A 24602-nucleotide genomic window follows, 5' to 3' on the forward strand; every position below is an offset into this window, starting at 1 on the left:
AAATAGACCTTCTCTCTCTTGAGACCAAAAATGTCTAAGAGGGCAGGGAAAACTAAGAGACAGTGACATTTAATTGCATTTTGTAATAACTTAGACCAGTTAGGTAAAACACAAAAAAGGCAAGCGTTCTCACTTTTTGGTTTCTCAGTATTCTGTGACTCCTTTCCCCCATTTCCGACAACAGGGAGTCACCTATCCTGCCTGCCATGGTATATGGAGTAAATGGGCCCCTCCTCTAGAAAGGAGCAGACTAGCAACCACTTCATTTTGTGGTAAGTAATTTGCTCTTCTTCTCTATGGAATATGAACTCAAGTCAACAATGTTTATTCATTTCCTGTCTACTTTTCCATTTGTTGTAGGTTCCTATGCAGGAGCTGTGATTGCAATGCCTTTAGCCGGGATTCTCGTGCAATATACTGGGTGGTCTTCTGTGTTTTATGTCTATGGTATGTTAACCTTTTTCATGTAAGGCAGGCCTGTTCTGCTCTCAGACAGGTGTCAGAAGATAAAGTGATTATTAGTCACTATTAATGACAGTAAGTCCAAGGTGAAAAGAAAATAATAAAGTGTTTTTAAATGAAAGATAATATTTGGTTATTGTGAATTTTGACACGAATTAGTATTTCCTTTACTAACGTCCCCCTCTGATGCCATCTTGGAACTGGTGATTTGGATTCTTAAAAAAGCTAAATCTAATAGGTTTAGAACTGGATTCTCAAAAGCTAGGAAATATTGTTGGAAGGATCTTTAGAGAATATCTAGGACTCATTTTTATAAATGAGGAAACTGAGACCACTAGAGGTTATGACTCCCCTCTACCCAGGTCTTAACTTGATATGTTTCCATCCTCTATGTCAATCTGTCCTTTGTATTTTTTTTTTACTTTTGGAATCTAAGCACTGTCAGTTATCATTAAACTAGAAATGCTGTGCCATCCCAGAGTCCATTGGGCTTGTCAGCTAAGGACCAGATTAGCTAAATGAACTTGGTTAACCATCAAGTAATAAATATATATGCCATAGTAAATCATAAAAATATTCTGCTAAGGCATGGGGGGTTTACAATCTGTTGGTGAAGAGTAGCCCATATGGTTGAAATCACAGATACTTTGAAGGATTTGAGTCATGTTGTATTTATTTCTGTCATGTCTCTCTCACCTTAATATCTTGAGTTAAAAATGTTTCCCACTCATAAATCTTTTCATACTATTCATTTTTTCTTAGAAATAACTGTTAAGTTGCCAACATAGGCTTCTCTAAGCAAAATGTTCTTTTTTTTTTCCTTTAGGTATGTATGTGTATTTATAAAAGAGTTGTAAGATGTATGATTTCATTGGCATAGAGTGCCCTTCATAGGAAACTTCCCTTACAATAGAGAGCAATGCATATTCTAGAATCTATAGGCTTAGAAAGTTGCCTGGGGTACTTAGGGGTTAAATAATAGCTCAATGGACCCAGCCAATATATGTCAGATGAAGATGGGATTTGAACCCAGGTTTTCCTGACTCAGACCTCCTCTCTATTTACTATACTATGCTGCTTTTTACTGGAGATAGTGAAAGGGTGAATTAAAAAAAAACAGTTTATTATTATTATTATTTTTGCTGAGGCAATTGGGGTTAAGTGACTTGCCCAGGGTCACACAGAAAGTGTTAAGTATCTGAGGCCAGATTTGAGCTCAGGTCCTCCTGACTGCGCCACCTTGCTGCCCCACTATATTATTAAAAAAAAATTGTTGGTATTTTTTGTTTCTCAATTACCAAAAAAAAAAAAAAAATCAATGAAATGTTTTTCCTTTCTTCAGCCTTTGCAAGGAGAAATATAGTCAGTCTATTAACTGATTACCAGAGGTTGAGATGTGGTGAAGGGGATAGCTTGCAAAGACTTATTTCTTTATCTTTCTTCTCCATCATCATCCACATTTTTTTCATCTCCTTTGAGTTGTGGATGCAGGGCTCCCAGTCTCCCAATATACTGGATAACCATGTAGAACTCTTTTATCATTATGTCAGACTAGTAAACTCAGACTGGTCTTTCTTTCCCTAGATTTAAAAGGGACTCATGATCATAGACGTAGACATGAAAAGGGTCTTTAAAGATCACCCAGTCTAATACCTAAATTTTACAGATAGGGAAACTGAGGTCCTTGGAGATTATGTGATTTGCTCAAGGTCATACAGATGGTAAGTGTGTGGATCTAAATTCTGGTTCTGAGATGTCAACACATCATTCTTCATTCAATTATAGACCATTTTTCTCCAGTTTCAAGCCTTGTTTCTTTAAAACCAAACTATAGTCTTCCTTTCTAAGTGGCATTTTAAAAAATAACTAGATAAATTGATAAAGGAAAGAAGAAATTGCTAGAGAATTAGTTTTCAACTGCCACCAATTGAACTTTGCCTCTCTCCCTTAATAAATGAAGGTGAGAATCTGAAAGATGAATGAAAGGTGACAGAGAATCAAGTCCCAGAAGCTCATACAATTTGTCCTATTTTATTACTGTTTTATCAAGAAAATATCAGGGGATGGTGGAGATTGTGAATAATTTATAGGATATCTATTAAGCTGTGACTTTGTATTATTTAGGGAGTAAGAAGATTCATGATCTCATTAGATCAACAGCTCAACTGTTCATTTAGTTAGAGAGAAAGTGGAATAAATGAATTCAATTAAGATATTTATTATAAAGACCAGAAGACTGTACTAGGCACTAGAGTAGACAAAGTTTAGGGGAGAGATAGTCCTTGTCTTCAGTGAGCTTTTGGGCCAATAGAAAATAAAGTCAATAACTATGATACATGATAAGAGATAAGTATGTTATAGAGGTTCAAAACCAAGGATTGGTGTGGTCCAATGGGAAAGGGGATCAGGGCGGTTTTAAATATTGGGAAAGAATTTATTGGGCATAACAAAAGCAGAAGATCTTTGTAGGTGTAAGGAAAAGTATGAGAAAAGACTCTTTGGCTCAAAGATTTAGAACTGGAAGACCTTAGAGATAATCAAGTCTAATCTTTTCATTTTATAGATAAGGATACTGAGGTCCAGAGAGGTTAAGTATCAAATCCCATGGATTTGAAATCTCTTCCCACCATATCATACTATTTCTCAAAGGCAAAGAGGTGGAAAAGCACAAGGTCTGATCAGGGAACAGATAGGAGCCCAGTTGGCCTGAAGTGTAGAAAATGTGGACATGTGAATTTTGTGGTAAGGCTGAAAAGGTAGGATGGTGATAGTTGGTGAAGGTCTTTGGCTATAACGTAATTAAAACATGAACTTCTTTCCATATACCTTAAATTAAAGTCATGCTACATACAGTGATCACTACTGACATGATATAGATACTGCACAAATGTTAGAATTTAAATTTTAGAAAAAATGTTATACTTAACAAATTTACCTGGATAGAAAGCAGGAACTGAATATGTACAGCTAAGATAGGAAATGCAAATTTCAAGCTGTCTGAAATGGATTTGAACATATAACCTCCTCCCCTGTGAGACAAAGAGAGAAGGAAAGTAAATAATTTTCCACAATTGTTTGGAACAGAACAAGGATGTAATCTAGCCAGAATATTAAGGAGAATCAACAGAGATTAAGAATGGGGTGGGGAGGGAGAAGATTGGGGACATTCACCTTGTTCCTCATGGAAAAAAGCTGCCAAGAGAATAGCATGAAAAGGGAATTGAAATATCTACCAACTGAAAAACTTAAATGAATCAGTTGATATTCCTTCTATTATTACTAAGAATACATGTACTGCAAAGCAGGAATATTTTAATGATGAGATTGCTAAAAAAGGACTCCCAAGGTTCATAGGGAAGGAGTTTACATTCATTTATGGAATGACTTGGCAATACACTAAGTCACAATATCATATATTAGAAAGAATATAAGGGTTATTTACATGAAATATAAATTTTGCTTCATTAATTCCTGTGTCTCACTTCTTTTGTGGTCCAAGCACTTAGAACAAGAAAGGATGCTGAGTTTTATTTTAATAGAAGGTGCCAACTCTGACACATCCTGGCTAGGTAATCTTGGGCAAGTCACTTAACCTTCCCTTCAGCAATTCTCTAAGACTATCATTTGCTGAGAGCATGTGTGGAAGGCGATTCCACATACATCAATGAAATCACAAATCCAGAATCCCCCAGCCACCAACTGTCACCAAAAAAAGTCTATGAGAGTGATATTTCTAAATTTTAGATAAATAGGAATTAAAAGAACCCTTCCCTCCAACTCTCTCTCTCTCTCTCTCTCTCTCTCTCTCTCTCGCTCTCTCTCTCTCACTCGCTCTCTCTCTTTCTCTCTCTCTCACTCTATATGTCTCTCTCTCTTTCTCTCTCTCTCCTCTTCTTCTCTCTGTTTCTGTCTCTCTGTCTCTGTCTCTCTCTTTTTCTCTCTCCCTCTCAATTTTTTAAAACTTTTCAAAACTGACTGAAGGGACCCATGTTGATGAAATTTTAAGGCCTTTTTGCTTTACCAGCACAAGTCATATAGAAATAATACAGGCCATGTCTATATAATAATTTGCTTTGATTGAATTCACTTTAGATTTTTTGTTTTATTAAAAGATTTTATTCAGATAAGAAAAGTATTTACTCCTTTAGCTAATGCGAAGCAACCAGGTTATTTCCATTTTTCACTTTCCAATGAATTGTCTTGGTTTGTAAAGATGGATTGGGTCTACCTGGAATGCTTTCTTAAATTCCCAGGTGCAATGATCAGTGCTTCACCCTGCAGGCAGTTAATGTCTGCAACTCTATGTGCTGCTTAAACCAATTTGTGAATGCTCAGAGTGACTGAAGTCTACTAATACAAGCTTTACTATCTCACCCAATGAAATGTATATATTGGTGAGCGCAATTGCAGTACCATTCTCACCTCCACTGAGGTATACTGTGATTGCTATGCTGATAGGAGTCAGAGCCGTAGAGTAAAATGGATTCTTGGCGAAAACAACCAGTCTTTTGGATCCATAGGTCCTTCAGATTGCTAATGAAACAAGAACTAATTGCCAATTATATGAAACAAATGGAAACTTATATATGTGGCCTATATTTAAAATCTTTCTTCTTTATTGTATAATTTTTCTTTCAATAGGGAGCTTTGGAATGGTCTGGTATATGTTTTGGCTTTTGGTGTCTTATGAGAGCCCTGCTAAGCACCCAACCATTACAGATGAAGAACGAAGGTACATAGAAGAAAGCATTGGAGAGAGTGCCAATCTTTTAGGGGCAATGGAAGTAAGGACTTTATTATAGTGCATATGCCTGCTCTCATTTTCTTTCCCAAATTCTTTTTCAGCCCATATTTAAGAAAATGAATTTTCTGAATTTCCAATGTTATGTTTAAAAGTCCAATTCCCCTTAATTCTTTGGAATCAGAACTGGTTTGCTTTTTAATTTCTCACTTAGGGGTTTCTTTTACTCAATTTCCCTTTAGTTAATAATTCCTATAAAACTTTAGCCATATGATTATAGATAGAAAATAGTTCAAGACTATAGTAGTTTCATAGTTTCAATCATTGGTACATCAGGAGTGGTTAGGAGAGACATCAATTGATAGACTGAGTATATCTCATGGAATTACATATGTACTGTGCCTTCTTACTAAGGGACAAGAGCCTGCATCAGAAGTCATAGGAAAAGCCTAATTGATGTCCTTAATAAGTAGAAATAAAGATGATTAAAGACAGAAAGTCAGGTGGACAATGGTCTCTTGCTCAGAGGAGCTACTCCCTCTGCAATCATTAAAAAAAATTACTTCATTCTCTTTTGGGATTTTTTTTCTAGAACTTTCTCCTTCCTTTACTCTTAAAACCCATAAATGTGTAGGTTTCTCCCAACAAGAACTTTAATTCTTGACTCTCAATTGACAGTCATCTTTGAAGTAGCTTCTGGGAGCTCTTCAAGAGTTCCCCATGTCATTTTAGTAAAATATGTGTGCCTTGACAGAGAATCAAAGTGCAATCTAGCTCTAGAGAAGGTTCAAGTGAGGGATTTGTCTAGACAGTCCTCCTAAACCAATTATCTCACTGAACTTAACCACACTGGTTAATTTCAAAACAGAAAATCCCTGATTTAAAATTTTCAAACAATAAATATTCTCAACAAATAAATGACTGTTTATGAAACTATAAAATCTGTTATTTGTACTTTGTTTTAAAATGCACTTACTAATTTTAGTGAGTGACAAACTCCTTGTTTGAACTATTATAATTACCAAATATTACAATGTAAATTTGATGATTGTAGACTACATACAGTTGTAGAGCAGTGGTATAACATCCTACTCACACCTTGATGGACAGGTGATGGTTTTGAGATGCAAAATGAACTATATATCTTTGACCAATGTGGGAAATTGTTTTGCTATATTTGTTACAAGTGTTTTGTTTTTCTTTTTTTTTTTTTTTTTGGATGTGGGAATGTGAGAAGGAAAGATAATCAATCTTTATTATTTAAAAATATATCTATATAATTGTTATTTATGCTTTTATATGCTACATATTGAGAACTACTTTCTGAAGCATTAGAATCTAATAATTGACATTACTCCTTAATAGCACTCTGAACATAATTTAATTTTATTTTATTAAAAATTGGAATAAATAATCTTTAAGTGCTCCTTCAGTCTTAACATTCCAGTATTCTAATTCATTTTTAATGTATTAGAATGCATTTAAAGATCTTACAGGATCATAATCATGCATATTAAATAGTCTTCTCTAGTTGTATGGATAACTCAATCAATGATATATTGTGTAACAAAACTTGGAACCTTCTTTGAAGATTCTGGACACCCCCAAGACTCCAGTGTCTTAACAACATATCATATTAACAATCCATTAATTTTCCTTAATTCTTGCCTCCTAATTAGATTACCTTCTTTTCTAATAATATATTTTGGTGAAATTCTTTATAATACTTCATTAAAAGTTCTAAACTCAAATAAAAACATTAAAGTAATAAAAAAGTAGACTTTAAAAAAGGAATATATAAATATTGATCTATGTTTGAATTCTAGAGCTTATAAAGTGATTTAACTGGAATGATTTAGATAGCCATTTCTATTAACTGAAAATTAAATTTGGGGTGGATGCTTAGGCCTATGAAAATTCATCAAAGTGGCAGATTCCCAGATTCTTTATGCTTCCCATACTCCCCATATGCATTCCCATCCTTGTCACCTAGAACCTTTCTGACATCTCCATTGTATGGAACACAAGGTTGTGGAAGATATTGTTTGGACATTTTATTCCTCAACAACTTAAGACCCCAAGCCTCTTAGTTCAGTCTTCTGCACTAGTAATATTTTTAAGTTGTCTTTATAAAGAAATGAGCCCAATGTCACCCAGATAAAATAGTCATTGTGTATATAATTATATATGCCTACAACTAAGACATCCCATTTGTAACTGGTGTCTTGTTCATATCAGTAAAATAGTCACTAAAAAAAACCAATTCTCAAAACACTCAAGCCCTCATACCCTTAAACTTTCCTCTTTCATTGTTTTTTTTTTTTTTTTTTTTTTTTTTTTTACTTTTAAGCTAAGAGTATGGAGTAGGAAAGGAATTGGATGATTATCTGGAACGTGCAACCTTTTCACTTTATAAATGAGGAAACAGGCCCATCGACATTTAGTGGCTTGCTCAAGTCATATAACTAGTTAATATAAGAATCTAGAAAAGAACTCTGGATACTTTAAAAACCTAATTATAATTTAAAGTGACATGGTTTGAATGTACAGATTTATAACATACCATAAGAAGGAATGTATCTTTTACCTCTAGAGCATAATAGAATTCCATGAGCCTAAACCCTAACCATTCCTCCTTTTTTCTTTATAGATATAAGTAGTTGCACAATGTAAAGAGAAAATCCCTGGCTCAGGTTTTTTTTTTTTAATAATTTTTTATTGATAGAACGCATGCCAGGGTAATTTTTTACAGCATTATCCCTTGCATTCATTTCTGTTCCGATTTTTCCCCTCCCTCCCTCCACCCCTTCCCCCAGATGGCAAGAGTCCTTTACATGTTGAATGGGTTGCAGTATATCCTAGATACAATATATGTGTGTAGAACCAAACAGTTTTCTTGTTGCACAGGGAGAATTGAATTCAGAAGGTATAAATAACCCGGGAGGAAAAACAGAAATGCAAGCAGTTTATATTCATTTCCAGTGTTCTTTCTCTGGGTGTAGCTGCTTCTGTCCATCTTTGATCAATTAAGGCTCTCTTTATCAAAGAGGTCCACTTCCATCAGAATACATCCTCAAACAGTATCATTGTTGAGGTATATAATGATCTCCTGGTTCTGCTCATTTCACTTAGCATCAGTTCATGTAAGTCTTGCCAGTCCTCTCTGTATTCATCCTGCTGGTCGTTCCTTACAGAACAATAATATTCCATAACGTTCATATACTACAATTTACTCAACCATTCTCCAATTGATGGACATCCTTTCATTTTCCAGCTTCTAGCCACTACAAACAGGGCTGCCTGGCTCAGTTTTAAAAGCAAAATTTGACAGTACAAAAACATTTGACTGAGTGGATTAATATATCATAAATATCAAACTAGTTGTGAGAATTTAGAAAAGGAATTAGGGGCACACTAAAACAATCCATTTCATCTTAACTTATCGTGTTTTGGAGTTACCAAGTGGTTTACGTACATTATCTCTTTTAATTCTCAGGCAACTCTGACATTTGTGTGAACACATTTAAGCTGCACATATTATCATAGAAAAGCAAACTAAGTTGAAGAGAGATTAAGTGATATGTTTAGGGGAAAAGTCAGTAGGAGAACCAGTAGCCAGATGAGGTTTTTTTCCCCTTTTCTTTTTACTCCAAATACAGTGCTTTTTCAATTACATCATGCTACATGTTTCTTTTATGCATTCATTATTACAAAAGAAAAATTTTTGATTTGAGTGTGATAGATGTGACCATATCACTGCTCTTCCCAGGAAGCATCCTTGCCCACTATTGCCTTTATAACAAATCACAATTTCTTTTTCAGGAATTTAAAACCATTCACAATATTTTTCTAACCTATCTTTCTAGACTAATTCCATGTTATTCCTCTTCATGCATTTTACATGCTTGTCAACCCGAACTCTAGGCTATTCTCAGTATACAAGATTCTATCTTTGACTTCCATGCCTTTTGGGTATTCTTCTTCCCCACCTCCTTTATTGCAGTCCCTAGTTTCCTTCCTTCAAGATTCAGCTGAAATAATTTCAGCAACAAGATGCCTTTCCTGATTCCCAGCAATTAATGCCACTTGAAATTATTTTGTAATTATTATGTGTGCATTTTGAGTTACTTAGCAAAATTAAACCTTTGATGTGAGAACTTGTCTCATTTTTTGGTTGTTATTTTTAGTCTAATCCCTAAATAGTATCTGATACACAGTAGGTACTTTAATGTTGTTGATTTTAATTGAATTATTGCTAAAAGCTGAACTGGTTTCCAAGTATAACTACACAAGGTTTTGATCTGAAGGACAATTTGAAGTTGGGTCTGGGCTGTATCATGTTATGTGTGTATAGCTTTATAATATGAAGCATATTTTCTAATAGCTCATTCAATCCTTTCAATAGTTTGAGATATAGGTATTACTATTCTTATATTAGAGATAAAGAAAATGAGGCTGAGATAGGTGAAGGGAATTGTTCTGTGTTACAGTTAGAAAACCCTCAAGGCAGCATTTAAATCCAGTTTTCTCCTGTCTCCAAGTTTCAGTGTCTCTCTTTTAGAACCTTTGAAAGAGTTGGGAGTTTTAGTTATTATCTCCCAAGATGATCCTCTGTGGGACTAGAGAAGATGCAACAGCAGCAGAGTCATTTCCAGAAAGGCTTATCCAAAGTCTGGTCAATAATCGATCAATCAACAAGTATTGATGCTTATGCAGAATTGTGTTGGAACCAGCTCTCAAAAACTGATTGCTAAATTTTCACCCTGGAAATTGACAAATGTTAAAAATCAGATCTTGATTTATGGTTTTACCTATTGAATAGACTTAGGAAAGTATTAATAATGAAAATTGAACTTAAAAGTGTGCATGGATATTTTTCCCCTAGGGAGATGGTTGTAAAATATTTACCAGCAAATCTTTGCTCATATGTGTCAAACAATCTGATAAGTAACTTAGTGTCATGTGCCATGGAATGACCCTAAAACCAGAGAAGGAGAATTTAAATTTAGCTTTGACAGGATTAGTTGTCTGATTAGGGTTAAATCACTTATTTTAATGCCTCAGTTTCCTTATCTAAAAATGGTGGTAATAGCTCTGAAGATTGTTTAAAGAACATTAAAAAAAATCTAAGCATTGTTTAAATGATAAATAACACTTTCTCTTTTGGGGGGATTTCAGAAATTCAAGACTCCATGGAGAAAATTTTTTACATCTATGCCAGTCTATGCAATTATTGTTGCAAACTTCTGCAGAAGCTGGACCTTTTACCTGTTGCTTATTAGTCAACCAGCTTACTTCGAGGAGGTCTTTGGATTTGAAATCAGCAAGGTATGTAAAGAGGTCTTCTCTTTATTTGTACAATTTTGGTGAGTTTAGTTTTTAATTTTTTTAAATTTAAGTTTAATTTAATTTTTATTTAGATGAAAAGCAAGTTCTAGGTCTTTGTCATAATACCTTGAGAAGATTTATATAGATGGCATGAACTTGAAAACTTTGACCATTCATGTCTTTTTCTGGATAATCTCAAAAAATAAGCAGAAATCTGCTTATTTATTTTCTTTTCCATCTAGACCATCTACCCAAACTCTGTTCAGTATATAGGTTCCAAGGCACTTGAAATACCTGTAATTTAGGGTAGATTAAATAGGGTAGGATTCTATAAGATGGAATAGGACATAACAGGATGGGATATCTTTTTCCCAGTGACCTAGGACGTTCATGTATGTAGCTCAGCATGGTGAATAAAGGTCTGATCTTAGCGTAAAGATGATATGGATTCAAGTTCTGACTCAGACACATACCATTCATGTGATCAAAATCAAGTCACTTTAAACTCTCAGTGCCCCCAAGAAACTCTGTAAGACAATAAACTACAATCTGCTGTGGTAGGGGGAATTTCCAAATTAGAAGTTCATTAAACTAATGATTCAGTAGGTTTGAACCACTTGCTTCTTCAATAAATGCATGCTATCTAGAAACCCAAAATTTTTTAATGAAATTTTATGAAAAGGAAAAAAGTTTTCAACTTAACACAAGATTCAATTGTATGCATGTACTTTGATATATATATTTATACAAAACATTTATGATGACCATAATAGCTAACATTTATATAGCACTTACTTTGTGCCAGATATTGTATTAAGGACTTTAAAATTTTTATTTCTTTTGTTCCCATTCTGTTTTTTATGTCCTTACTTACAACCCTAATGGCTTTCTAATATCTGTACTAAACCTCTACCTGAACGAATTCTTTAAGTGATGGACTAAAGAAAATTTGGTAGGGAGCAGCCATTTTTTGAGCCCTTTGGTAATTCCTGTTTCTAAGGAAACTATTTTTTTCCTTTCCAAGGAAGAGAGCTACATCCCATTGTGTTCATCTTTTCTTTGTAGCAGATCAAATACTCCAGAGAGCACTGTGGGCTGTGACAGCTCAAAACCAATCCCTCATTGAGTCCACTTTCATAAGCCAGGATGAGTTTGACACAGAGCTTATGAATAGAGATGGAATTATCCATCTGGGTAAAAGGAGAAATATGGGAATGCTAATGGAATAGTATGCATTCCTGGATATAGAAATCCATATAATTAAAAGGGCCTGAGCAAGAAAAAAATATATGTGAAAAATCAATATTATTTATTTGATTAAATCTTTATGGTAAATCAAATGATATATCTCTATGTTCTTTTTGATTGATCCTTGGCGCTAGTAAGCCCATGTCAGGAATATTGTTTTCAATTTGGACCATTAAATTTCAGGAAAGATATCGACAATTCCTGGACTGTCCAGAGAAAGCAGTCAGAATGGCTAAGGGTGAGATTATCAAGTTCATTGTAGATAAGAATCAGGTAAAGGAGTTAGGAATCTTTAGTCTAGGGAAGAATTGATTTAGGGAAATAACATAGCTACCTTCAAGTATTTGAAGGGTTGTCATGGAGAAGTGGATTGATTCTAATTTTGTTTATTTCTAGAGAGTAGAATTAGAACTAAGATATGAAAATTGCAAAGAGCCCAGTTGCATGATAGCCTGAAATATTTCCTAATAAGTACATCTATCCCAAAGTGGGCTGGGCAATCTCAAGAAGTATTAGATTCCTCCTCATGGGAAATCTGTAAGAAAAGATTGGATGACCTCTTGTTGGGTATATTGTGTATTGAGTATGAGTATATTCTTTTTCAGGTATGGCTTAGAGTACATAGCTTCTGAGGTCCTCTCTAACTGACTTATCTAATTCTTTAATTCTAATTTATGATTCTGGGATTAAATAATGAGCTTTGTCTCTTTGGTTCATCAATTTAGCAAAAAGAATTAAATAAGCCAAACTTTGTGATTACATAATACAGTCAGTTGAATGACTTAATTTGTATCTTCTTAGTTTTCCTAACATAATATAAATTCTCTCAAATACATTTCAGCAATCTGATTAACAGAAAATTTTGTATATGGTCTAAAATGGTCTAAGAATATCTCATAGAAACATCATTTTGACAACTATCTGAGGTCTGTGGATCCACAGATGAGGGACAAAAGTTAATAGGGAAATAGATGTGACAGGTCAGATTACAGGATCTAGCCACTCATACATAATTAGTAAGAGGACCCATTTCCTTTCCTTCTAACTTTTAGTGGAGAAAGACTGTCAATGCTTGGCTAACATTCTTTGCTTCTGGGCAACCTGCCAGATCCTGCCACAGGACAGATTGATTGGATTAGAACTGTGACTCAAAGTAGTAGAAATGACTGAGTCATGAATTTTCATCCTTTGTAATGGGTATATTAACAACTAATGAGCTAAATATAGAAAATAAATTTAGATTGTTATTGTAAAACCTGTGATAAATGATAATATTGCTATGGCAATAGGGTAACAGGTATTGGTTTTATGACAAATGAATACCAGTAATTGGGCATGAAATAGTAGAAGTGGTGAAAGGGAAATCGATGAGAAAACAGGAGTTTAATGTTCTCAAGATTGAAGAGATCCCTATCTAAAGCACCCAAAGGCTAGGTCTACATGATGCTAAAAGAGCTGGTTCATTTAGTGGAGAAAAAAGTCAATCAAGCAAAATGAAAGCCATTCCAATATATTGTTGAGTCAAACAAACTTCATTCTTAGAAGATAATTGTGTAGGGGCAGCTAGGTGGCTCAATGAATAGAGAACCAGCCCTGAAGTTAGGAGGACCTTCATTCAAATCTGGCTTCAGACCCTTACTTCCTAGCTGTGTGGCCCGGGGCAAGTCATGTAACCTCAATTGCCTCAGCAAAAAATTTTTTTAATTAAAAAAATTAAGAAGATATTGTGTAACCAAATGGTTCCTTCAGTGGATGGGTGATGATATACAATAGTTTGACATATCTGGCTCTGAGATAAAACAGAAGCCAATGAACAGAATATAGAATAGCGATTTAGAAGTCTGGAAGTATTCCCAGGTTAAATCAGCATTTTAGAGCTAAAAAAGACTTTAAAAGTTCCAGGATCATAGATTTGGATCTTGAAGGTACTATAAAGGCCCTTGATTCCAATCCTTTTATTAACAAAGAAAGAAACTGATGTTCAGACAAGTTTAGTAATTTGAGTCCTAGTGATGGGTGGTGGGAGAAGGGAATAAATACTTATGTTGAATCTACTATGTGCCAGGCACTTTGCAAAGTTCTTTTTTTTTGTCATTTTTTGTTTATTTTTTGTTTTTTTACAAATATTATATCATTTGAGCCTCACAATGTGAGCTGTGTGAATTAGGTGTTATTATAACCTCTATTTTTCAGTTAATAAAACTGAGGGAAATACATATAAAGTGACTTTCCCAGATTATACAATATACTTTTTGGGGCATAATTTGAATGCAAGTCTTCTTGATTCCACTCCCATTGTTTATCTTTACATTACCTATATCATTTAGTCTGATATATTCCTTTTTTAAAAAATCTGTATGTGCATGTAAAGGTAATATAGTGGATAGAGTTTTAGAACTGTCAGTTGTGAGCCCTGAGTTTGAATTTTACTTTGGACCCATCTAGGTGGTACTGTGGATAAAGTTCTGGGCCTGGAACTAGGAAAACCTGAGCTCAAATGTGGCCTTAGACAGTCACTAATTGAATAACCACCAGACAAATCACATAACTTCCTTCTGCCTCAGTTTCCTCAACTATGAAATGTGGACAGTAACAAGGCTGTTGTGAGGAGCAAATGAAATGATGTGTCAAGAACCTAGCATTTATGAAGCAATTAATCAATTCTTCTCCCTTCCCTTCCCTATATAATCCTGAGCTAGTCATCTCTTATAGCCTCAGTTTCTTTATCTAAGGAAATGGGGATAATGATGTTCTAGCACTTACAACAGGAGGGTTTTATTAGATTATATAAAGGTGAATCATGACAGCTGAGGAGACTGAGGACCAGAAAGATTTTTTTTAAAAAATCACATAGACATCAAGTGGCTAGTCTAAATCTCATTATTCCAATTCAGGATTTCCCCTTACTAGACCAAAAAATCATTATCCTACTTCTGATGACTTTCCTAAGAACCAATCTGGATGGAATCTTCTACCAGATTTCTTCAAAAATGTCCATTCCTGAAAACTTAAGAGTGTAACAGAACTATTAGTCTTTGTAAAAGAAACATTTTTAAGGTGGGGGGAAGGAGGAATTCCCAGAAAGAAGTTCTAATATGGAGGAATCTCCTTCTCCTAGGAGAAAATTTTGCTAAACCATGAGAGAAATTATTGATTAAAAATCTTTCTGTGGATATTGGAAATTAGAGATATTTGGAATTTGCAAACAAATCTATTCATGTTAAAATATATAGACAGCATAGGATTGACATTTTGCCATTAGACTTAAAAGCAGGAGGTCAATATGTTATAATATTGACTATGTGACATGAGTATTGATTTTTTTTTGTATAATGTCCCTGGAAACATAATTCTGAAAAAGAATCAGGATAATTCATCTGAAGGAAGAATTTTCTGGGCAATGTATGTATTCCCACTGGACCACCATTACCAAACTTATGAGAAACATACATCTTAGAATCCAATTAGAGTATTTTAATCTTTTTGAAGTAAAGCAATATGGCTATTCAGAATCTAGTTCACTTCTTTCTGAGGCATACATACATGTATTCACATATATATTTATAAAATGAATTTGAGCATATAAGGCTTTTGTTGCAGCAGTCAGGTATATTGTTAATCAGTTAATCAAGAGGCATTTATTCAGCACTTATTATATATTATTGTGCAAAATACTTGGGATACAAAGAAAGGAGGGAAAGGGAGAATAAGCATTTATGTAGCATCTGCCATGTACCAAGTACTGTGCTAAGTATTTTTACAAATACATTTCATTTCTTCCTTACATAGCCCTGCAAGGTAGGTGCTGATATTATCCTCATTTTGCAGTTGAGGAAATAGAAGCAGAAAGAGGTTAGGTGACTTGCTCAGGATCACACATTTAGTAAGTATTCAAAGTCTATTATTAATTCAGCTCTAACTAGGTTGAAGTCCAAGGCTCTACTTCCTCTACCACACCTTGCAGAATTTTGAGAAGATTAAATGGGATAATATATGTAAAGTGGTTTGCAAATTTTAAAATACTGTCCAAATGTTTGCTATCATTAAAAACATCTGTAAAATGAGATAATTTCTAATAGTAGAACTTATCTTATGAGGCACTAAAAGGGGAAAAAAAATTGGATAATGTATATAAACTTCTTGTAATCTTTAAAATATAAATATTTATTATTATTTATAGTAGAAAAAATACTGGATATAACCATGAGGTGGTATGTCCAGTTATGACTCTGCCACTAAATCAATCAATGACCTTGGTTAAGATTCTCCCTGACTCTCAATGCCATCTATAAAATTAAGATGTTGGATTAGGTATATATTTGGATTAGATGTGTACAGATACACATCTTTTTGGTACAGATAGTATATTGTAGTGTATAGAAGTACAGTAGAAGCTAGGAAGACATATATTCACATCCTGCCTTTGGTATATATTAGCTATGTGGCAGTGGACAAACAGTTAACCTCTCTGTGTCCCCAAGTGATTCTCTAGCATTATAAATTAGCAGGTGATACAAGCAGATAACAGGTCAGAAGAGTCATGGGGAAGTATTCAAAAGTAGTAGGGAAAGTTTGTTTAGGTTTTTCAGTTGCATTTTATCTCAAGGATAGTTCAAGGTAAAGAAAATTGTTCACTTTTGGAGACTAGAAGATTTTGTTTAAAAGGGAATGCCTACCCTCTCTAGAGTTTCATCAAAACATCCAAAGACATTTTTGGGATCAGCATTAATAGCTAACAGATTTCTTCTTGGCGTTCATATCTCTTATTATCTTCAAGATTTTTGGCCAAGTTTAGGATACTGTAGTTATGATCTAGATAAATCCCATCCATGATTCTGAGAGTAAATTCATCCAAAAGATGTATCACAACAATGGTGATGATAAAAGCTAAAGTGAGGGACAACTAACTCAATGCAAATCCTAACTTAATACAAAATCATTCTAGGAGAGCAAGCAAGTTTTTGGATATGGACATCATGTCCAATGTCCAAATGAACATCATTTTTTTCAGGTTATTTCATCACCCATTCTTTATATACAAACCATGAAGAAGCCAGGATATGGGGCCACCAGACCTTTATTTTAGGTAATTAATATCTATTTCCACTCCAACCTCCATTTGTTTTCCATCAGGTGGGAATGTTATCTGCTGTACCTCACTTAGTGATGACTATCATTGTGCCAATTGGAGGTCAAATTGCTGATTTTCTAAGAAGCCGGCAGATTCTTTCAACTACTACAGTGAGGAAGATTATGAACTGTGGAGGTAAGTCAGTGTAATAAGTAACCCCCTGTTTTTGTTCCACTGAGGCTATCTTTTCATAAGTGGAGTATGTTCTTTTATCCTAAATATTGAGAATTGTTCAGATCCAGCTGTTCATTTTACCTTCCATTTTACTTAACTCAAATTAGTTAAGTGGCTTGCCCAAGAACACATAGTAAGCATCAGAGTTGAGATTTGGACTGAGTTCCTCTGCCTCAAGAGCCTCATGCAAAGGAAGGTGTGAATATGCACCATTAAGTTGCATATTAATAATTTCTCATAATTCTGGGAAAAATATTATATTATAACTACATGGAGATTGGTACTAGCTCTCAGGCAATCCATCCTGGAAATGTCAAATTCAGTAATATACAGAAATTTTCCATTGCTCTCAAAAGAAGAATATTTTGCGTTCATCTCTTTCCCCCAGATTAAGCTAATCTATCTCACTAAAATTCACTGCTTTCTAAATATTAAAGAAGACTCAAACTGCTCTCTGGTATCTACTGGCATTATGCTTAGAATTAGCTTTGTCTTTTCCAGACATCATTTCAAAGTTGGACAATTAGTGAACAACTTGTAGGGGATCATATTAAATTACTTTTTCTTCAGGTCTTATTGATGCTCCTGTGAAATATCCTTGAATTCTGAATAAGTTTTTCTTCTCTGTTTGCCTCTTAAGGTTTTGGCATGGAAGCCACACTGCTCTTAGTAGTAGGCTATTCTCACACCCGGGGAGTAGCTATATCCTTCTTAGTGCTTGCAGTAGGCTTCAGTGGCTTTGCTATATCAGGTAAGATACAAATTTAGGTTTTTTTTTTTTTTTCAATTGTGAAATTTATTTTCAAGGCTATAATGAAAAAGCAGAATTGGGAGGTGAATATTCATAGATAAGAAACAGAAATAAAGCCAGTGTCATTGGATTGCAGAATATGTGGAAAAATAGGAAGTGGTTAAATTGTAAAAGACTTTAAAAGCTAAACAGAAAGAATACAAGCAGAAGAGAGTAAAAACTGAGAAAGAACTAGCATCTAGGACAAAATGAAGAACAGCATCTAAGACCACAGAGAAATCAAGAAAGATGATTGAGGAAAGGCCATTAGATTAGTTGATTAAAAGATCCTTCATGACTTTCGAGACAGCATTTTCAGCTATCTTAGAGCTTAGAATCAAATGAGAGGAGAGGAAATGGAGTGAGTTAGCTTTTGCAAGGAGTTAAGTCATGAAGGGGAGGAAAAATAAAATAATAGTGGAGATATTTCAAGGAAGCTGTTGTTGCTTTTTAAAGAATGGGGGAAATATAAGTAAACTTTGTATGTAGCAGAGAAGGACCTAGTGTTAGAACAGGTATTGAAGATTAGAGAATGAGAGAAAAGGTAGAATAAGATATGGCCAAATTATGGGTATAGAAGAATTTGGTTAGGAGAAGGATCATTTATATCTTCATGTAAGATATGAGTGAAGAGGGAGATAGGAAAGAAAGACATCTGAGTGCCATGAAATGAAAACAAAAGAATACTTTTCTTTGAATAACCTCAAATTTTTTCAGTGAATTGAGGTGAAAAGATTGGGGAGGGGTCCTGTTGATGACTTGAAGAGAGATGAAAAGTTTGGAATAAAGTCATGGGAGAGTGAATCCACTAGATAAATGCAAAAGTATTATTTTACAACATGAAGGACTAATTGAGATTATGTAGCCAAATATGTAACCAAATTACAATTATGTAACCAAATGAGCTAGCTCATTCTCTTGATTTTCTTCAATATTTATCATTACAATAAAAAGGGAGAAAGGTGGTGGATGGGGTGGATGGTGATAATAATCCAAGGTGGGGTTTGGCCAGATATGACCGCCAATAGGACAAAGGGTCAATTAATTTCAATATAGAGGTTAGTAGGTTGGAACTAAGTCACCAGTCCATTGAGGAAGGGAAGGGAGAAGCGTTATGAATCTTGCCAGATGTGCAGAATTTGAATTGGTGATAAAGGTAAAAGAGGGCATTCTAGGTAGACTGAATTGTAACTGAACTAGGCAAAGGTACTAGAAGGGAAACAAATTTAGTGACTGAGCTCTAATGAAGCATGTTTGGGAAGGCATAGGAGATAAGGTTGTATAAATGAAGCAGGCACTGATTGTGAAAGAATTTTAGTGATAGGTTCAGGAGTTGGTAGGTGACAAAATGATTTTCCATTCAGTTATCCAGCCACAATTAAGGGAAATAAGGTTTCATCCTAGCTATGGACAATTCTCCTTTCTAAACAGAATGGTATTGAAAATTGAAAAGAAGGTCCTCCAATGAAATTTAAGCACAATTGAAGGGAGAATTTTGTTTGGTCTTCTATATCCTTACTACCTGACAGAGTACCTTGTGCATAATATGTACTTCAACATATTTATTAAATTAAATGAAGTGCAAGGGAAGAATCATAGCGAAGGGGCAGGGAGCGTTTAGATTATCTAGCAATATTTAAGATGATGTCCTATTAGAAGCCTACTATCTCATAAAAGAGGAACTTAGCCCCAAATTAATTAGATTTCTTCCTCCCTTATATCAAACTATTATTTTCAGAAAAGTTTTTTTTATATCTTCAGTGAATAGATGTTTGTGTGTGTGTATTTTTGCCAATCTTTTTCTCTAAGCCATGTTTTGGCCATCTTTTCCCTTAAGCCATAGAAAACCACTCAATTTTTAAACAATTTCAATTTGCTATTTAATATATTTAATTAAGATGTGTGGTATTATAACCTCATGAGTGAAAGTCTGGGTATTTGTTCCAGGATTCAACGTCAACCACTTAGATATTGCACCAAGATATGCCAGCATATTAATGGGGATTTCAAATGGTGTTGGCACATTGTCTGGAATGGTTTGCCCTATCATTGTTGGCGCAATGACGAAGAACAAGGTAGGTGGTCAAAATGAAGCATGTGTTCACATTTTAAAGAGCAAAGAACTCACATTCTGTTCATTGTTCCTGTTATTGTTCTATGTCCCTGGTAAGAAGTATTATGTCTCCAAACAAAGAACTGTTGACTTCCCTAAAGGTTAGAGATAGATCACCTCATTGGACACTATGGGACATAATTCTTAACATCTCTCAAATATGTTTGGTATAGAAGCCAGATTGCAGAACAGCTTTGACTGCTGCAAAATACTTATGGAATGGGATGGAGTAGGATTTTATTTTGTAAATCTCTGATAATATTGCTCCCTAATATTTTCTTGATGTTGATTGCAGCCATTCTTTTCAATTCATATAATTACAGAATTTAGGTGTTATTTAGTAAAATTCTTTCCTAAAGCAGGAACCTCTGCTATAAGATGTCTGACAAGTGACCCTCTATCCCAAACACAACTTTGTAGAGGATTCACTGCCTCCATTGATGTTTTTGGTTGGCTCTCCTTTTAAGGAAGTTTTCCTATCTGTCAATTGTAAATCTATCATAAAATGTCTACCTGTTCTTACCACTTTCACTCCCTTAGATCAAGTAGAACAAAGCACTAATCTTTTAACTCAAAACTCTGATCATGGGAGACAAGAAAAAAATTAATTCAATAAAAAAAAAAGAGGGAGTTCAAATTATATATTATGTGCTTTAAATACTGGCTCTGCAGGTTAGATCCTGCATTCAAATTTTGCCTCCTGCCTGTATTACCTTGGTCAAGTCATTTAAATTTCCCAGATCTTTATATCCTCATATGCAAAAATTAATGGCTTGAACTAGATGGCCGCTTAGATGTTTCTAACTTTAAGTCTATGACTCATAAGACTATGATCTCTCAGTTGATCCGTAATTATGCTTAATGACCCCTTGTGATATGAGATATAGAGGGGACTCTAGTTCAGGTAGATTAGACTACATGGTCTCTGAAGTCCTGTGATTCTTGGATCAGTATAGGTATTCTCACTCATGCAGACCACAATCCATGCAAGGCTTCTTATGCGGTATAATTCTTATTCATGTATTTGCACAAATTCTCCATTGAAAATACATCCAATGCTCTAAGTGTTTTCCTGTAGGTCTTTTAATTCAATTATACTCAGAACTCTCAGACTTTTAAAGAGAAACCATTTTTATCTTAAGGCAAGTCATAGATATTCGTTGCCTTTTATCGCAGAATAAGTACAATTTTCAAAAATGAAAACACTCATGCTGGAGATATAGTATTTATAACAATGTTGGCCATCGATTGGTAGAAAATGGCTTTTTTATGAATAAGATGTTCTTATTCATAAAAAATATGAATCTATACTTCATATCTCCATAGGAAATTTCTATAAAATTTGAATATTTAAATGAAGACATTGAGTCTTGAAAGGTTCATCTCACATTGCTTATTTTTATTGCAGTCTCGGGAAGAATGGCAGTATGTCTTTCTGATTGCAGCCTTAGTGCACTATGGTGGGGTTATATTTTATGGAATCTTTGCTTCGGGTGAGAAACAACCGTGGGCAGATCCTGAAGAGACCAGTGAAGAAAAGTGTGGCTTTATTCATGAAGATGAACTTGATGAAGAAACAGGAGACATTACTCAAAATTACGTAAATTATGGCACCACAAAGTCCTATGGATCAACGACACAGGCCAACGGTGGTTGGCCTAACGGGTGGGAGAAGAAAGAAGAATTTGTACAAGAAGAGGTACAAGACTCATACATCTATAAGGAAAGAGAAGATTATTCTTAACAGAGCTAATCATTGAATCTATTTTGTAGTGTTTGTGATTAAATCCATCGTGATTGTTTGCACAAGAAATGTGGTGTAAACATGTTGATACTTATCAAAACGACAGGTCTTGCTGTACAAAAAAAAAAAAAATACAAAAACAACTTAAAAAAAAAAAAAAAAATCAATCCCATCAAGTGACTATTTGTTCAAGTACAATCTGTCCCCATTGAGACATGGCATCACTTCCATTCAGGTCCAGCCATTTCTGCACTACACATTTTAAGATTTCCTGATCAAAACTATAGAGGCAACTAGTTTCTTCTATAGACACAAGAGCTCAAACTCATAATCAATGAAGAAAGCACAACTATCTGGGTTGGCACATGGCACATCAAATACTCTGGTGAAAAAGCCAAAGCTACTTGATCATGAAAATGCACTTATATATTTGCTACACTATATGGAAAATAGATATATCAACAGGACTTTGTGTTAAAGAATTCATATTTATTCAGTCAGAGGGAGGCAGTGCCTGCTGGCTGTAAGGTGAAGACTTTTGATTTCTGGCAACCCCCAGAAGTATGCTGAATAGGCAATAGATAATTCTGTAGAGTTGTGATTATATGTTGAGGGCTTCATGATCTAATGGGAAGAGGACTTGTCTTCCAGTCAGCAAAACCATGGTTCAAATCTTGCCTCTGACCTGTGCTGGCTATGAGACCCTGGGCAAATCCCTTAGCCTCTTAATGGCCCCAGACAACTCTCTAAGACTAAAATTTACAGCAGAGATACTGATCTACATTGATGGAGGGAGTTTCTGTGCTGGGAGTTCTCTCACACCAATAAAATCAGAGGTCTGATTAAAAAAAAAAATGTTGCAAGCTATTTGGTAAAACAGACAGGAATATCCTGGAGTTTATAATGAATGCTAGAGTTTTCAGTATGAAAAGAAAATCTTTCCTTTTCATGTTTGAAATCTTGCAGAGTGAGGGGTATGCTTCAAGTTCTTCCATTCATTTACCTGACAGTATAAAATACTTTACATTTTAAAAATCTGAATTTTCATGCAGCATGTCTGATGACTTTTTCAAAGAAAAAAATAGACTTCAGTGTATTTTTATTACAACTTTGTACTGGTTGTAAAAACTCGTTAGAAAAGACATATATCCCTTTAAGAGTCTAATAAGAAATTTATTATGGAGCTATATCCCTTAAAAGATCATTTTAATGATAAAGAAAATAGAAAACAATTTAGACATTCCTCCCTTCATGATTTCCATACTGTATTAGACTCGTGCCACAAATCTCGATAGAATATAAAAATATAAACTTAATAGACAATTTTTGTTACTTTACAAGTCCCATTTTAAAATGTATTTGTCTTAAAAATAGAGGGCAATAAATAATATGATTATATCTATATACATATATGTCTATATCTACACATACGCACACAAAAGTAAAAGCAACAATCCTCACATATACCAAAAGCGGCATACAATTTCTGTTGGGTTTGGGAGATTGCAATTTCTACTTTCATAAAGTTGTAGAATTTTAGCACCAGGAAGAGACAGCCCGTTGGCACTTCCTACAGTAATTCAACAAGAATTGCAACATTTGTGTACCAAGCAATAAGTGCAATGCATTACAATGGGCATCATCCTTCCGTCTGTATATTATTATCTTCATTTTGCTTATTGTAGATATTTTGGATGGCTGGAATGATCAGAAAAACAAAGTGAACACCAAATCATTTCCTAACTTTCCAAATGGTTAAGGACATTGTATTCTCAACTCAAATCCAATGATTATCAGTGTGTGTGTGTGTGTGTATGTATGTGTGTGTGTGTGTATGTATGTATGTATGTAATAGTCCATTCTGAATTTTTTATCTGTTCATTGTATTGTGCTAGTGACTGGAGGCCTTGCTACTGCAAATATAAAACTTGAAGATTGTTTTAAAAATGCAAACCCTTCTTGACCCTAAGGAAAAAATCAGATAATCTTTTGCTTTGTGCCTCAAAGTGATGTAAAATGTGGTCATAGCTTTTGCTGTGTTGAATGACAAGATGTGGACTGTCATCTTTGTTGCTGCAAAAAGTGTTAATAAAATGCTCTATTTATCCTTTTATATAAAAAAGTGCATGTCATTTTGGTTTTGTGGATTTATTTAGGAAGTTGAACTTGGGTTCCAGTAAACCCAAGTTTAGAGATTAATTCTCTACAAACACATCTACTGAGAAATTGTTTTCCCTTTTTGGCTGAACCTTTTTGATGGTTGATACAGAAAAGATATTATTCCTTATATATCTGTAACTAGGACAAGGTAACCAAGCTTTGTCCAGGCTGCCAGATTTAGAGGGTATTTAAAATAATTGCAGTCCCTTAGCACCTTAGAAATAGCTAAACATCTAGTTAGCAAACATAAAAGTTAAAATAGGAAACCACCTGATGTCAGAGTCAAGGTGAGTATCTCTCTGTTTGAGCCTGTGTTCCCCTCCTTATGGCACCATCTTTTCTTTCTTCCTTGGACTCTATTCCTTACTTATGCTGTTAAAGATTTCCATCCTATTTTTCTGGGCCTCAGTTCCTTTTTTTCTTAAATGATAGGGTTGGACAAGATGATAATTGCAGTAATTTTATCTCTAGATCTATAATCCCATGAGTTTAAATTTACAAATTAGTCATTCATTAGCCCCACTTTGAGGAAAGCAGTTGATATGAGGTATAAGCCAAAAATCAGCATTAGAGAATATATCTGAGATGTGAATCTTAACTTAAAGTAAAATGATTTTTAAAAATTCATAGACCCAAGTTTTGGATGGTTTGGAGCTTAATGTTATTATAACTTCCAATAGACTTTTCCAGAAACAGTCACCAGTTTCTTTT

At 34.5% G+C, this 24602-nt stretch overlaps 1 protein-coding gene across 1 annotated transcript in view; it reads left to right on the top strand.

Annotated features, from left to right (window-relative positions):
* Positions 1-23853, top strand: part of SLC17A6 (solute carrier family 17 member 6) — a 55221-nt gene extending 31368 nt beyond the window's left edge. Inside the window, exons 5-12 of the mRNA XM_051964948.1 lie at positions 185-272; positions 361-447; positions 5104-5246; positions 10382-10531; positions 16913-17045; positions 17725-17835; positions 19822-19949; positions 21396-23853. Coding sequence (XP_051820908.1) covers positions 185-272; positions 361-447; positions 5104-5246; positions 10382-10531; positions 16913-17045; positions 17725-17835; positions 19822-19949; positions 21396-21731 — 1176 coding nt within the window. The 3' untranslated portion in view covers positions 21732-23853. The remainder of the gene's footprint in view (positions 1-184; positions 273-360; positions 448-5103; positions 5247-10381; positions 10532-16912; positions 17046-17724; positions 17836-19821; positions 19950-21395) is intronic.
* The last annotated feature ends 749 nt before the right edge of the window (positions 23854-24602 follow it).

This window comes from Antechinus flavipes, chromosome 6, assembly GCF_016432865.1.
Source record: "Antechinus flavipes isolate AdamAnt ecotype Samford, QLD, Australia chromosome 6, AdamAnt_v2, whole genome shotgun sequence".
NCBI classification, from domain to species: domain Eukaryota; kingdom Metazoa; phylum Chordata; class Mammalia; order Dasyuromorphia; family Dasyuridae; genus Antechinus; species Antechinus flavipes.